The sequence below is a fragment of the Temnothorax longispinosus genome, chromosome 5, assembly GCF_030848805.1.
Source record: "Temnothorax longispinosus isolate EJ_2023e chromosome 5, Tlon_JGU_v1, whole genome shotgun sequence".
NCBI classification, from domain to species: domain Eukaryota; kingdom Metazoa; phylum Arthropoda; class Insecta; order Hymenoptera; family Formicidae; genus Temnothorax; species Temnothorax longispinosus.
This window is the reverse complement of record NC_092362.1, coordinates 832,184-845,799: the sequence shown is the minus strand read 5'-3', so window position 1 is coordinate 845,799 and position 13,616 is coordinate 832,184. Positions and strand designations below refer to the sequence as shown.

The 13,616-nt window shown below is 38.0% G+C and overlaps 2 protein-coding genes across 4 annotated transcripts; both read right to left on the bottom strand.

Annotated features, from left to right (window-relative positions):
• Nucleotides 1–1,555: 1,555 nt before the first annotated feature.
• On the bottom strand, nt 1,556–13,148 carry Nrx-iv (neurexin-4). Of its 3 annotated transcripts, none has more exons than XM_071779899.1 (11): nt 13,012–13,148; nt 11,723–11,818; nt 9,326–9,522; nt 6,930–7,071; nt 6,473–6,843; nt 6,042–6,377; nt 5,470–5,944; nt 5,066–5,395; nt 4,677–4,982; nt 3,927–4,553; nt 1,556–3,835 (listed from the first exon to the last, which is right to left on the bottom strand). In XM_071779899.1, the coding sequence occupies exons 1-11, from the start codon at nt 13,073–13,075 to the stop codon at nt 2,982–2,984; spliced, it is 3,798 nt and encodes a 1,265-aa protein (XP_071636000.1). In that variant the 5' UTR covers nt 13,076–13,148; the 3' UTR covers nt 1,556–2,981. The 3 variants fall into 3 exon arrangements, with proteins under 3 accessions (XP_071636000.1, XP_071636001.1, XP_071636002.1); XM_071779900.1 differs by lacking the exon at nt 9,326–9,522 and adding an exon at nt 8,502–8,698; XM_071779901.1 differs by lacking the exons at nt 9,326–9,522; nt 11,723–11,818; nt 13,012–13,148 and adding an exon at nt 8,502–8,698.
• On the bottom strand, nt 10,055–13,055 carry LOC139813984 (L-aminoadipate-semialdehyde dehydrogenase-phosphopantetheinyl transferase). The gene is made up of 3 exons (XM_071779908.1): nt 13,012–13,055; nt 11,723–11,818; nt 10,055–11,202 (listed from the first exon to the last, which is right to left on the bottom strand). Exon 3 carries the CDS (start codon nt 11,041–11,043, stop codon nt 10,186–10,188), a length of 858 nt encoding a protein of 285 aa, XP_071636009.1. The 5' UTR covers nt 11,044–11,202; nt 11,723–11,818; nt 13,012–13,055; the 3' UTR covers nt 10,055–10,185.
• Nucleotides 13,149–13,616: the final 468 nt, after the last annotated feature.

Genomic DNA, 13,616 nt, shown 5'->3' with positions numbered 1-13,616 from the left:
ATGATTAGGCGATAGTTGGAATACGTTTTTTTATATCCTCGAAAAGTCATCAAGAGTTATTACGAGAAATTCAAAACTTGACTCGGAGTCATGTTACGTTATCTCTTGTTAAAATATTTTCTTCTAATAACTTTGACGGTTTTTCGCGGTCGAAAGTCGCGCGTTCCAACTCTCGCCAAGTCTCTCATCCAACGGAGTTTTGAAAAGAGAGAATTTACAGAGAAACCGATATCTTAAAGTAAGCGAGGAAACAACTTCTGAGGAACTGTTTTCGCAATTGTGTTAAATATTACTAATCAAATGTGATTACCGTATTACCGGTGATTTACTCCATTATGGTACTTGGAATAATTTGTACCATATTTCGTTGTGCGATAATTTTCGTAAAGCGGATGATACAACCCTGTCTCTCTCTGATACGCTGTTTATTTTATTTAAGAGAGAAAAAAAACGCTGATAAAATTTATTTCGGTATCATACGAAGGGTGTTTGACAAATAGCACGGCATACTTAAGAGAAATCGCTATCTCTATTAATTCGTAGCTGACGTATCTGTTTTAGTCAATTAAATATTGAATTTGTTACTCGGAATGCGCTATGTACAATCGGTCTGTTCCAAAGAGTTCGTTGTTGCAAGCTTCTTGTTTTAGACTTCAACTTGCGATTGAGGAAGTACCGAATACTTCTCAGTAGAAAGTAAAGAACAATTGATCTACATTCGATACCATTTGTTATCCAGTCACGTCCAGGTTTAACAGTCGTGACCCACGAAAAATGATAAACAAGTTACGAGACTGGAAAACGAGACTGAAAGAATGGAACGCGACACGGCAGTCGTATATGGAAACGGAGAGCAATCCAGAGAAAAAAAAAGACACGAGTGATATTAAAAAGACACTTTTATTAAAATACGCACTGAGATTCTTTACTTATTAAGGACAAGAGACATTTGTATGTATATTTATATATAGACTGCTCTAGCGATTTTACCTTCTAAATGTAGGATAGATGAAGAATGTAGATATATCGAGAGGGGACACGTATCGCGCACGCGAGAAGAAGTCAACATTGCTCTGGAGGTAGCGAATTCTTTTACGAAAGTTATTGTATTTTAATGTTTAAACATTTCGACCAGTTGTTTTTGACAAGTACACGTGTAAATACAGCTTACGTGCCTAAAAGTTCACTCGCTCAGCATTCATCGATTTCTTTCGTGCTCAATTTAAAAGGATCGTTCACGACGAAGTACGTACATGCGACGAAACGTTATAAGTTTCTCTCGCATAATGACGTTGATTGCAGAAACTTTTGTAATTATGTTTCGCATGCTTGGATGCAACATCATCCGACGAGGCGAGTCCACCAGGTGAACCGTAAGTAAACGTTTCGTAAATAATATCGGTAAGTAACTATATTTATGGTGTGGAGAAAACATTTATAGGATATAGGACTTAAATTATTGATTGTCCGTTTTTTGAAGAATAATGATTTCTTTTAAAACGGAAACGTAAATCACACATTCAAAAAAGTCTTGATGAAAAATAAAACAAGAATAGAACGCATAAATGATTTATTTTTGTTTAATTCCGTTCTCTGTATAAAAAAGATATATAGTTCATTCAGATCATTATATGTAATTTTTTTTTCCAACTTGAGTATTATTTGTATTAGCGGTTTGTTCGTACAGAAACGTGAAAAATGCATGTTTTCTGTTCAACGTGATCGTTGTACTAGATACTGATTTATATATAGCAGAAATAACGAATATGCTATTCGTACAAAAATGACTTATGTACATTTTCATTTTGTGTTACATGATTAGTATACAATTATTATCTTTTCTGCCGTTGTAGTTATCATTACAATTATTATTCTTAATGCTACATTAATATTAAATTACTACAGTGAGTTTGCAGATTAAGTAAAAAAAAAAACATCTGTAAAATAATCACATATACAAGTGAAAATAAAATAAATCTAAAAAAAGTATTAAACACACTTTGGACGGTAGACATTTCGATTAATACTGTAAACTTATAAAAAAAAAGAGAGAGAACGAAATATATAAGTTTATCTGTAGTAAAGATAGCTTTGTACATGGAAACTCTAGTTATATTACATAAAATGCTCTTTTATGCTCCACCGTGAAAATGCATTTAAATTGGAATAACGACACAATGAGAATGATAATTATATACCACATTCTAGTCAGAAAATGCTAATTATATAGATAATATAACCAGTTAATTATTTTTCTTATTCGCACAATAAACGCATGCGAGATGCAAAAATAAAAATCATTTATTTGCTATTGTAATTGCACTTTAAGGAAATTTTGATATACCGGCTATCATATTATGCAAAATTGCGAGAAATACATTAAGAAATATGGAATAACAATCTCGTGAATGTTATATAGTGAAACAAGCTCCGAAAAAGCTAACCAAAACTCAGATTTAGTTTTACAAAATGTAATTGCAATTTCTGAGCATTTGTTTTAGTTTAAATATAGTGTTCACGTAAAGTATTACAAAAAAATGTGTGCTCGAAAACTATTAGAGATAGCGACAAAATATTTTCTTAGTGTTTCAAAGAACATTAGGCCTCTTTATGGTATTGCTGTCAAACCCTCCAGGAGAGACATCACATACACAAATAATCTCTAAATAATATGAACAATTGGACTTGTAATTAAAAATTTAAGCATTTAACAAAGCCGTTATACAGATCTCATATCAAATTCAAAAGTTCGTTTTTTTTTTTAATCTTAACCAGCTTTTTGGATTCTATTTCTATGATTCATTTCTGTGTCCCTGACACAAAATTATAACATATATAAAAGGATAATAGTTGAATGGAGCAAAAGAGACTTTATCCTTATCAAAGATATATATAATATTTTAGATTAAGTTAATGTGTATTCGTTACTTCTCTCTAACGCATACATATCTAATATGATGCATTTCAGTTTTAGATCATTTTTAGATAAACCACTCTTTCTTTTTCTGGACTTGATGGCCGGTGGCAGAGTTTACAACCGCTGAATCCGGATCCAGAGCAATTTCAGCACCCTTGTCTTCCTGCGTCAAGTATTCGCCCTTATGCCTAGACATATACCTGCCTATAAGAATCGCCATGATCACAAGTGCAATCAGAATAACCGCTAGCACGCTTCCCAGAATAGCTGTGTCAGTCTCGTTGTACGCCGCTCTCACTTTCTCCTCATCCACGTCGGGCGGTGGTCGCGTCTCTACGATATCTGGTGGATGCGTAATCGGCTCGACCCCGCAGAAGTCTTCGGTCAAAGGAGTACCGAGTGAACGCACATTTATAGGTCCGTTCTCTTGGAAGAGCAGCTTTAGCGGATATATGTCGTCAAATTCAACCCTCGATATGCAGCCCGCGAATCCCTCCGTCATAGATTCGTTCCTGCCAATGTACATGTACTGGATATTGTTGAATTGCGCGTCCGCGGAATTCTTTATGTTAAAATTAAACTCCTTTGGCTCATAATTATCGATCTGCATTATCAAAGTGGCGCCTGAATTCTTCCTGCCGATCCTGACATCGTGATACTGCCCCAAACCGAAATGCTTGAACGGGAATATGACCTCCTGCCGTTCGAAACCGAAGTCAAATACTACGCGTAAATGTCCGCTATTTGATACCATTATAGTCATGTATTCTCCAGAAATATTGGAGAACAGGCCCAATAGAAATCCTTTCGGATTCGTTGTCGTAAAGCCAACGCGTATTTTCTCAGCGATGGTGGAACGCCAGCTGCCCATGAAGTCATATTTTATCATCGAACTAGGTCGCATGTTCACGCCAATCTCTGAAAATAGTAATTTAAATAATAATAACCGAGATTAATAGTAGCAGATTTCATTGGACATTTTGTGTTCGAAATTATCTTTCCTACTTACCGTCCGCACAAATTGGTCCCTTAAATGCGGTCCATCGGCAGTCGCACCAGTATCCATCGTATCTTTCATGGCACGTGCCATTGTTGAGGCAAGGATTACTCTCACACCTGCCGATACAATCTTCCGTAATGCCGTACAATCCGCGCCGAGCGTAACCCCTCAGGTCTTGCAACTGACCGTTGAGAAGTAGCGCTCTTAGACAACCGACGAATCCGTCCCTGTAATCGGTCGTAGCACCCACCACGAAAGCCGAGGTAAGGTGTAACGCTCGCACTGGACCCGGAGGTTCTCGCACTTCGTTCTTCAGCGCCCCGTCGATGACAATCCGGGCCTCCTTGCGATTTCTCTCCACTGACACGGAATGCCACTGATTGTCAGCCAAGTTGTAAGATGTTTGCACGCTAACGGTAAGCGGCCCTCCACCGGCCACATACTGGAAGTGTATCTGATTGCCAGTGTTTATAGAAACCTTGATGTAATCGGTGGGTCCTCTGCTATGAATTATCACAGCATCTTCGACAGTAGTTTTAAACTCGAAATAAATGTCGCCGCTGTGCCCAATATCAAAGGTCGGCAAATTAATGGTAGCATCTACTATACGGAATGTGACTACGTTCTTGAACAAATCTATGATAAGATGACCACGTGTTATATTCATGCCGTCGAGAATTAATTAATTAATAGTAATGAATGATGATTATCCATTCATTGTATGTATATTGGAATGAAAAAAAAAATAATTGAACATACCATCGCCCTCGCAAATGAGCGGACCCAACATGTAACGACCCTCTTTTTCGTCGAGCGGCGTACCGGTGTCGCCGAAACGTAACTGTTTGACGGGAAGATACTCCTTCTCTGTAATATCCCCACCATCCTCTAACCATCCCTCCAGATTAGCGTCGCAGTTGCACCACTTGGTAGGATCCGCGCAATTTCCAAGTATACCGCACTCGCACTTTCGCGACCCGGGCAACGCGCCGCCCCAGTAATCCATCTTTTGATTATTCCGACTCACCCACCACGAGTTTGGTCTGAAGTAATCGCCTTGGGAAACTGGAAACGATCATAAAGATTAATAAGAGGTTAATAAAAAGAATGTCACGGTACAAGACGCCAGATATTTAAGACATAATTACCTGGGGAATTAAATAACCTGGAATGTTTGCACGCGTAATTTATCCTTTGTCTACAGCTTATAGATCGATTTAATAAAGCCTCTATTTGATCAAGGTCAGCGTCGTAATTAACGTCCTGTATGAAGCTGCCAGGTTCCTCGAATCCATCGACAGGAGTCGAATGCTCGTTACTATGACGTAAAACCGTCATTACGCGGCCGTCGGCGAAGAACTCGCAGGTGACAGGGAAAGGCTTCAACGGCCCGCTCCCGTCCACGTCGATTTTAATTTCCGCACGCTGATTTACCGAATTCATATTCTTATATGCCTCGCACGATAGGGGATTTAACGCTGCATAAAATTGTAATATTGTTAACTTTAGCAGAGATATTTTATATTTTACTAACACACGTTGAATTACTTACAGGTGTGACAGACGGCGCCGGTGTATCCAGTATTGGCACAATCGCAGGAAAACTCTTCAGAATTTTGACGGCAAACACCAAAGTGCTTGCAAGGATTCGGATTGCAGCGATCCACCATCTGACAAGTGTCGAAGACAACCTCGTTCTTACAGCAGTACTCCTCTTCCTTCCAGTCGGTCGGCAATTTATAATTTCCATCGATACTTATCATTCTCATACAGCCAACAAAGCCATAATTGCTCCCTGCTCCGATTACACCGCCGATCAAATAATGCGATCCGGTTAACATATCCAGGAGACGCTCCGTTTTCATCGGGCGCCCATCAACATTTAAAACGAGTGAATTTTTGGCGATCGTCAAGATTACTTGATGCCATTTCCCATCGTTGAACTTTTCGTAAAAATTGTCTAAAGTCGCGAACGGGTACTCCTTCGTTTTTACGTCGACCTTCAATTGACCTTCTTCCAGATATAACTGCATATTAAAAATACACAAATAAATTTAATTGCGCTATATTTACGAGTAGCATTAAACGCTATGCTCGAAGAATTATAATGAAAATGTACACAACCTTGACGAAGCCCGGAGTCGTGAACTGATGGTGAAGAATTATTCCTCTCTCTTCGTATGTTCGAAATGCGAGAGAAACATTCATAGACGGTACACCCTCGTAGCCTCTCAGCCTGGCAAAAGATCCGGGAGTTAAAAACGTGACGGGTATTATCGGAGGTTCCGGACAGGTGTAGATCGTATTGATCTTGTAGTATCGCAAATTCTCGTCGTATATCGTTTCCTTCAGCTCGTGAATTATATTCGTTGCATTTAAATAAAAGTTCTCTATGCAACCGGTGAAGTTTTGGTTCACCACTAAACCATCCTGTTTGTTAGGCACACCGCCGATGTAGAGCTAGAAGGAGCAGTCATTCAAGTTAATCCAAATGCGTTCATATAACTGATCGACTAAGTGCCGTATCGCTTTACGTTAATTTAAAAAAAAGTCACCTCTCGATTTAAATCCAGTCGATGAAACTCTCCTTTTATTCTACCTTTAATCAGTACTCTGTCGACAGAGAAGGAAATATTTTTCCGATTGCGTGAAATTAAAACGTCGTGCCACATGTTATCGTCCAGAAGACTACCGACGGATAAACTTGTCATAATACCGGATCCGAGATCGATATTAAGTAACATCCTGTTGTCGCGCAATTGCAAGGCTATATAATCACCCTGCGTGCCACGGGAGTACATTAACACGCCATCGGCGTTGTTCGTCTTAAATCGGAAACGTATAAAATGTCTATCAGTCTCGATAGGCTCTCTGAGTAAATCTAGCCGTACGAGGGAGGATCCGTTAAAGGAAACAACGTCGGACACTGAAATGTAAAACGATAGATTTGTCATCTTACAAACTGATGTACCGTCTCACACAAAACAGACGCATATAATTATTATCTTATACCGTAGTCGCATCCGTAAAGTTCGACCCTCAGTGATATCCTGTCTCGCCATCGTGTTGGATTTATTCTAATCCATTGCGCGATTATCGGCACTTCAAACTTATTAAGTTTTATTCTGTCTCCGTCTACATTACCTTTAAACATCTGTAGAAAGAAAGGAGAGATGAGAATGTTTAGGGTGCCTGCTGTTATTAAATCGATATTCCCTGTTTGCTACCTCAGTGTCAGTCAGTAATTAATCGCCGCGACAATCGTGCAGAATTTAACCCTTCGTAGTCACACATGGGTCCATTGGGCCCACCCTCATTTGGATCTAAATATCAGCTAAATACCTAACCATTCAAAATCGACTGGGTCCATATGACCCAGTGTGACTAACACGGGATTCTAGAGATGTGTGACTACGAAGGGTTAAATAAATTGCGTGCATGCTGTAAGTCAAAAGTAAATACTTATACGAAGAGTAGCTATCAGAAATAGAGAACTGTTCGCCAAACAGTTAATTTAGATATATTGAAAATCATGTCGCATTAAAAGGATTATAAAAGTTAATTTAATTGCACGATTTATATTGCGCGCACTCAGGCAAAGATCACTCGCTTATGTCACAAGTTTTTAATAAATGCAACGAATGTTACCCAATCACCGTTAATTGCATAAGTATGTACGTTAGTATAGGCAAATTGTTAGTGACAAAAGACACGCCAATATTAAGAGCGGACGTATGATGATCATAAAGAACTATGGATATGGTGCCATTATGAACAAAATTCTAGAGAAGCAAAATATTACTTCTTTCTGATAAATTATATAAATTCCTTTTCTATGATTTTCATGTATAAATTCCACAAGTGGATAATCTTTTTTTTTTTTTTTAGATAAACGAATAGTCTATATTAAATATTGAATAGCCGAGTACTAAAACCATTTATCAATTCGATCATCAAATCTGTCATATTCAAGTTCTATTGTTGAGAAAAGATGTTTGACGAAACAAAAGATGCATTTGACAATACAAATGCAAATGCAATACGGAGGCGATATTGCATTTGTAATCCAAATATGCGATTCTAAGAGCTCTAAGCTCCTCACAAGCCTCTTCCACATTATCATAATGACACCATAATTTATTTTTAATTTTCAAACCCCAATAGCGATTATTAGAACAGAAGATTCCAAATAGTATCTTTTAAAATGTACGAGAAGTTTTTAAAGAAACTCATTTCGTTAATAAAATTTCTACAATATTTCTACGAAAGATCAATGATTAAGAAAATAATATTATCAGCTTATCATCAGTGTATACGTAGAAGAGCAAAAAGATTATTGAAATTAAATTTATATGCATTCGTTTTCATCGCAATACATCTTCCTAGAAAATTTTACAAATATCTAAACAAAAAACTTTACATTATGATTTAATATTGTAACAAAATATATATTTTAATATTTGTGTATGTGTGTTTGCGTACGTGTTATGTGTTTTTGCGTGTGTTTGTGTGTTGTATGAAAGAATCACCCTGTATATACGTGAGAGTAGAAAAATTGTAGACTCTATCCTTGAAATTCAATACCTCATCTACACCATCCTGGCTTTCATAACTGGCCCAAGCTTGACCATCATCAGAATATTGGATAATATATTCTGTCACGTATTCATTAGTGTGTGCCCGCCCTCGCGTAGCAATGCTGCGGATCTCATATCTGTCCCCCAGCTCCATAGTAAGATGTTGATTGTAACTGCTAAGTTCTGGTGACCACGCGGAATCTCCTGTAAAGCCCAGCTCCATGTCCATGTGTAAGAGGAGAAAAGTAGAAGCAAACCATGCAATTGGATATAGGAAATAATGAAAGGATCGTGAATTTAATTTAATTTATTTCGTGATAACTTTTGCTAGTCAATCTATTTTAGTTATAAATCTGTATTTCTAAATCTATAAGATTCATTTAAGTCTTACATTCAGCTATCGTATGAATTTTTATTTAATATATGTTATTTTGCATCCCAATGCATGTTTATATGTTAGAAAAAAATAATGTAACATTTAGCGAAATAAGTAGATATTTAATTTAAATAACGAAAACAAAAATGATTGGTGCAAAGCATTGTCCAAGTGAAAGTATGTGTAAAACACATCAAGATACTTACCAGTAACAAACATGATCATATCGTTCATAATATAAAGTTTTGTAAAATATTTTATTAACTATTCTATACATATTTACACAGATTACTACGTTATTTTCTACAAGCATGCACAAGCAAGCTTCATGTTAATTCAGTTTTATACATGTTTATTAATTATACCAAGCCTTACCGTCGTTAAATTATTATTAGAAGCAAAAGTATTAAAAGCCAGAGTAGAAAATCAACGGCACCGAGAAAGAACGAGCTTACCTTCGCATGACCATCTTCTTCCTTAAAATCCACATAATCCAGTCCGTTGGTACCGTAGCCAATACGATATTCCATAACATATTCGTTTTGCGACGATCGTCCCTGAGTCGCCACAGCTGTGATGTTCATCACTTGGCCCAAGTCGATTATTAAATACTGACCGAAATCAGAGCTGCTAGCCGTCCATGCGTTTCCGCCTACACCACAACATTTATGCATGCATGCAACTCAAAGTAAACGTAGGAGAGTGCTTACGAATAATGGGGATAGAACATAGCCAAATAATCAAACTTAATCCTGACAATACTTTGCTTTTATACTCAGAGTCTAATTCATGTGATTGTACCAAACTTATATGTTGCAAACTCAAATCTTTTAGACTGCAATAGGATGCAAAAGTTCTTCCGAAGACTTCTCAGGCATTACATTAACAATTCTTGTGTGAAAAGATGAAGTCGTTTGCCAAGATAGCATTCGTTAACATAAATATACATTACGTATATATATACATATATGTATAGACACTCGGAATTAACGTTGCATTACGCTTCTCTCTTTTTACATTTCAATGATAGAAAACTTTATTCGCGTTTCTTGAGATTTGTTATGCTTACCCTATACAAAGATTAAGAAACAATAAAGTCCTTATTTTGCAATTTGACTGTATCGTAATATTTTACGTATAGGAAATTATTCACAGTCCATAAGGTAATTAAAGAAATTGTAAAGTATTACTTAGTGCTTTATTATTTTAATTAAACTAATATACAATTTATAATATCCATCCTCTTGACATATTAAGAAACAAACATTACTTTTCACGTATTGCGATATGATCTTATAAATCTTATAAAATAAAACTATGGCTGTTCGTATTTTGCAAAATATTGGATTGTGTATTGAGGATCTATCGGAAAGAGTGGAACTGCATGGGCTACAAGTTTATCGTAATTCATTATCTCAAACGGGGTATTACTACGTAATCGTAATGAATTATCATTTTCTTGCAACGCTACGGCAACGCAATGCCGTGAATCGAGCAAGGTCTCTTCGAATAACCAATCTTGCTTGATTCCGTTGACGTGCAAAACTGTATCGGTTGTGATCGAATCTTCGCTTAATTTCGACGTCGTCCGAAAATCTATACTCCCTAGGTCAACGAAAACCCCCACGCCAAGCGCTTTAACGTAGCTCTCTTTTAATGCCCAATGTCTGAAAAACATGGACATTTGCTCCGCTCCCGATTTGCCTGAACCTCCGATCTCATCCCATTCAGCCGCAGAGAAATGTTTGTTCATCAGACGAAAGAACTCGGAGATGTTTTTACCCTCGTTATATTCTAATGTCATAACATCTACACCTATTTTCACGTTTTTAATCTCGCCCGCTAATACCGTGTAAGAACCTTGATGAGAAACATTAAAGTTCACAAAGGTGGAATTATCTTTTAATACGGGCCTGTTGTGCTCGTCTCTGACGAAAATGATTTTATCATACGGAAGACCGGCATACTCGTTGACGAACTTTCTCATTAATAATCTGCCCACGAGGGAAGCTCGGACATCCTTACGAAACACAAATCTCTTTAGCCTTTCCTTCTCGTCGCTTTGTATACAAGAAGTCGCGTGCTCAAACTCCCGCTCGCTTGGATTCCACTCTTTCCAATTGAATGCCCAACGAACGGCTGACGACATTCTAACGATATTGGCACTAAGCATAACGTTCAAATCGCTTATAGTTTGCACATCCCATGCACTCTTTGGCTGGTCTAGGATCACAGGTAGTATATTGTTAAATTATATGTCTCTGATTATAAAAGCAATGCTTTTCGAAATATCTCGTTTGAGATACTCTCCAGGCTACTTGCTAGGATCCACCTGAAGCAAATATAAATTTATTATATACTATCGTTCGTTTTGCTTTCAATCCAAGAGATTTTTATTATAAGTATTTCCACTTAAAGTGCTACATGATAAAGACGAAGACAAACGAGACGAAAGAATATAAAGTGATTGAGCGATGAGTCATCTCTCTCGTCGCGAGCACGTATAGGCTCACCTAATTCTCATAATTGAGCGCGCAACGGCGGGCAGTGTCCGCTGGACACTAATTAAATTTCTTGACTCTTACTGGAATTTTCATTTTGGAAAACAACGCATAGTAGTAGCAGAATCATTTGTAACTATTATTAATGCAAACAAAAGCAAATATAGTGCACAATATAGATAACGACAGACCTCATAGGAATAGAGAGCAAGCAACAGACTACTGCTAATATCATATAACTATATATCATATATTAAGTATACAGTTGTACAATAATTCACGTCTAATAAGTGAAACGAAACCTAAAGGAATTAAGGTAAGGATTAAGTAGTCAAACGTTTCATTCCTCACCATTTAGCCTAGCGTTGTTCGGTCCTCTTTCCGGCAAGGAAGTCGTCGCTGTTAGTTGAGCTCTATCCAAAAGAGGAAAGATGCATTCGTCGTCATCTAGGACAAAATTGTAAAAATACCTTGTTAAAATATTTGATAAATTATGTATATAAATGCGAGAATTATAAAATATTCTCCTGGCAAAGTATACGTTGCACGCAAGCAAAACTCTTTTAGATTTACTAAGCGAGCGCACAATCATTATAAAATTATTTTGATGTGGTTGTTAAATTTGAATAATTAAAATAAAACAAAGTACGTAAAATAGTGTTCAGAGATAGATTTTGTAGTAAAATTAACATTTTTATTTCCACCAAAAAAAAATATATATAGATTAATAGTATTATTGATTCCATGTACATTGTCGCTTTGTATAATGCATGTATATAAAAACAATAATTCAGTAATCTCAAAAAGTACGTTTGCCAGGAGATTCAAGCCATTTCAAGCAGAATATTGCAGCAGATTGGCATCAAGTGCATCCGCATTAAGCTTGTGCTTTGCCAATAGAGCCTACCGACATAATCTAGCAAATTGCCAGCAAAAATCGAGCAGACTCTGTAATTTCAATCGGAGCAGACCGTTTAAATGGAACACGTTAGATTCTACTCGGTTTCCGCAGGCAATCCACTCCGTCGCACTCTGCTGGCAGATTCCTGTTGCATTTCTACCGTTACTCTACTGTCAAAATTTGTGGCAGGCACTTCGTAAAATCTAAATTCGACAGGTTCGACTATCCGGGGACAAAATACATTGCAGAGAGAAGTAATAGATGAGAAATAACGTGACAATGGTAACTGCCAGACGCGAAATGTGTGTAAAGCTCATTTTAAACGATCTGTAATTCGCATCCAACTTTAGGTAGAGATATCCGACGGGTTTCTATCTGTAATTTTTTCACATTTTCACGTGCGTGTGTGCTCAGCGTATATCTTATGTATGGGTGTACTCCGGATTCGGAATGTCTCGTATTACACGGCGCGCCGATCTGCAAATAGAACACACTCTGTGAATCGCAAGTAAAACGAATTACAGATAAGATCTTAAGATGAACCTGATGATCTGTTCGTGTATGACGCACGCAGGTTGCGTTTACGCCGTTTACGCGTCTCGTACTCGCGCGCGCGCGCCATGTTATCCCGAGATGGGCTGGGTCGTGCCAGGAAGTGTTACGGGGTTACGGGCTCGTGTGCACTACCGCACTGTGCGGCACCACAGCGGTTTCAATGCGTCGGGTTGTATGTACTTACAGGCGTACGCGAGCGAGCCCGCCGCTACGGCGAATGCGTACACGAGACACCCGAGAGCGGTCATCGTACCATCGCAACCTTGCGCTTGGAAAACGTCTCTAGTCTCTGTCCCACCGCGAGATTCTCGAGCCCCGAGAAAAACGAGACGTGTGCCACTCGCGCTGGATTTTTCCCCTGTGTGGACCTTCCGTCGACTTTCCTTTCGAGGGCACGCTCCTACGATCGGTGGCACGCCGATGACGCGGATCAACAACGACGAGGAATGACGTGACGCGGGGATGAATGCCGCGCCTCGTGCCGCGGCCGTTTGCTTTGCCGTTTCCCCGTTTCCATTAGTCACTCGACGCGCCGCGTAGACGCGCCCGATCTCCACATCTGTTACCTCTTGCAGATATAACTGTGACGGTAACATAATCATCATTCGGCAATATAATATATTTGATGACATTACCAACAAGGTACTGTTATAGTAATAATTATATTAATAATTTAAAAAAATATGTATATCACCAGCGTGTAATTCGTTTTTTTGCAAAATTCCAGAAACCAGGATATTGTGAAATAAATAAAAATTACACAATTTTACCAGTGATTTTGCTAAATCC

Coding starts and splice junctions, on each gene's coding strand:
- LOC139813984 (XM_071779908.1), bottom strand. CDS start 11,043: ATGCTTAGTGCCAATATCGTTAGAATGTCGTCAGCCGTTCGTTGGGCA.
- Nrx-iv (XM_071779899.1), bottom strand. CDS start 13,075: ATGACCGCTCTCGGGTGTCTCGTGTACGCATTCGCCGTAGCGGCGGGC. Junction 11,819..13,011: donor GGGCTCGCTCGCGTACGCCT/GTAAGTACATAC, acceptor ATTTTGTCCTAG/ATGACGACGAATGCATCTTT. Junction 9,523..11,722: donor GAACAACGCTAGGCTAAATG/GTGAGGAATGAA, acceptor GTTGTGGTGTAG/GCGGAAACGCATGGACGGCT.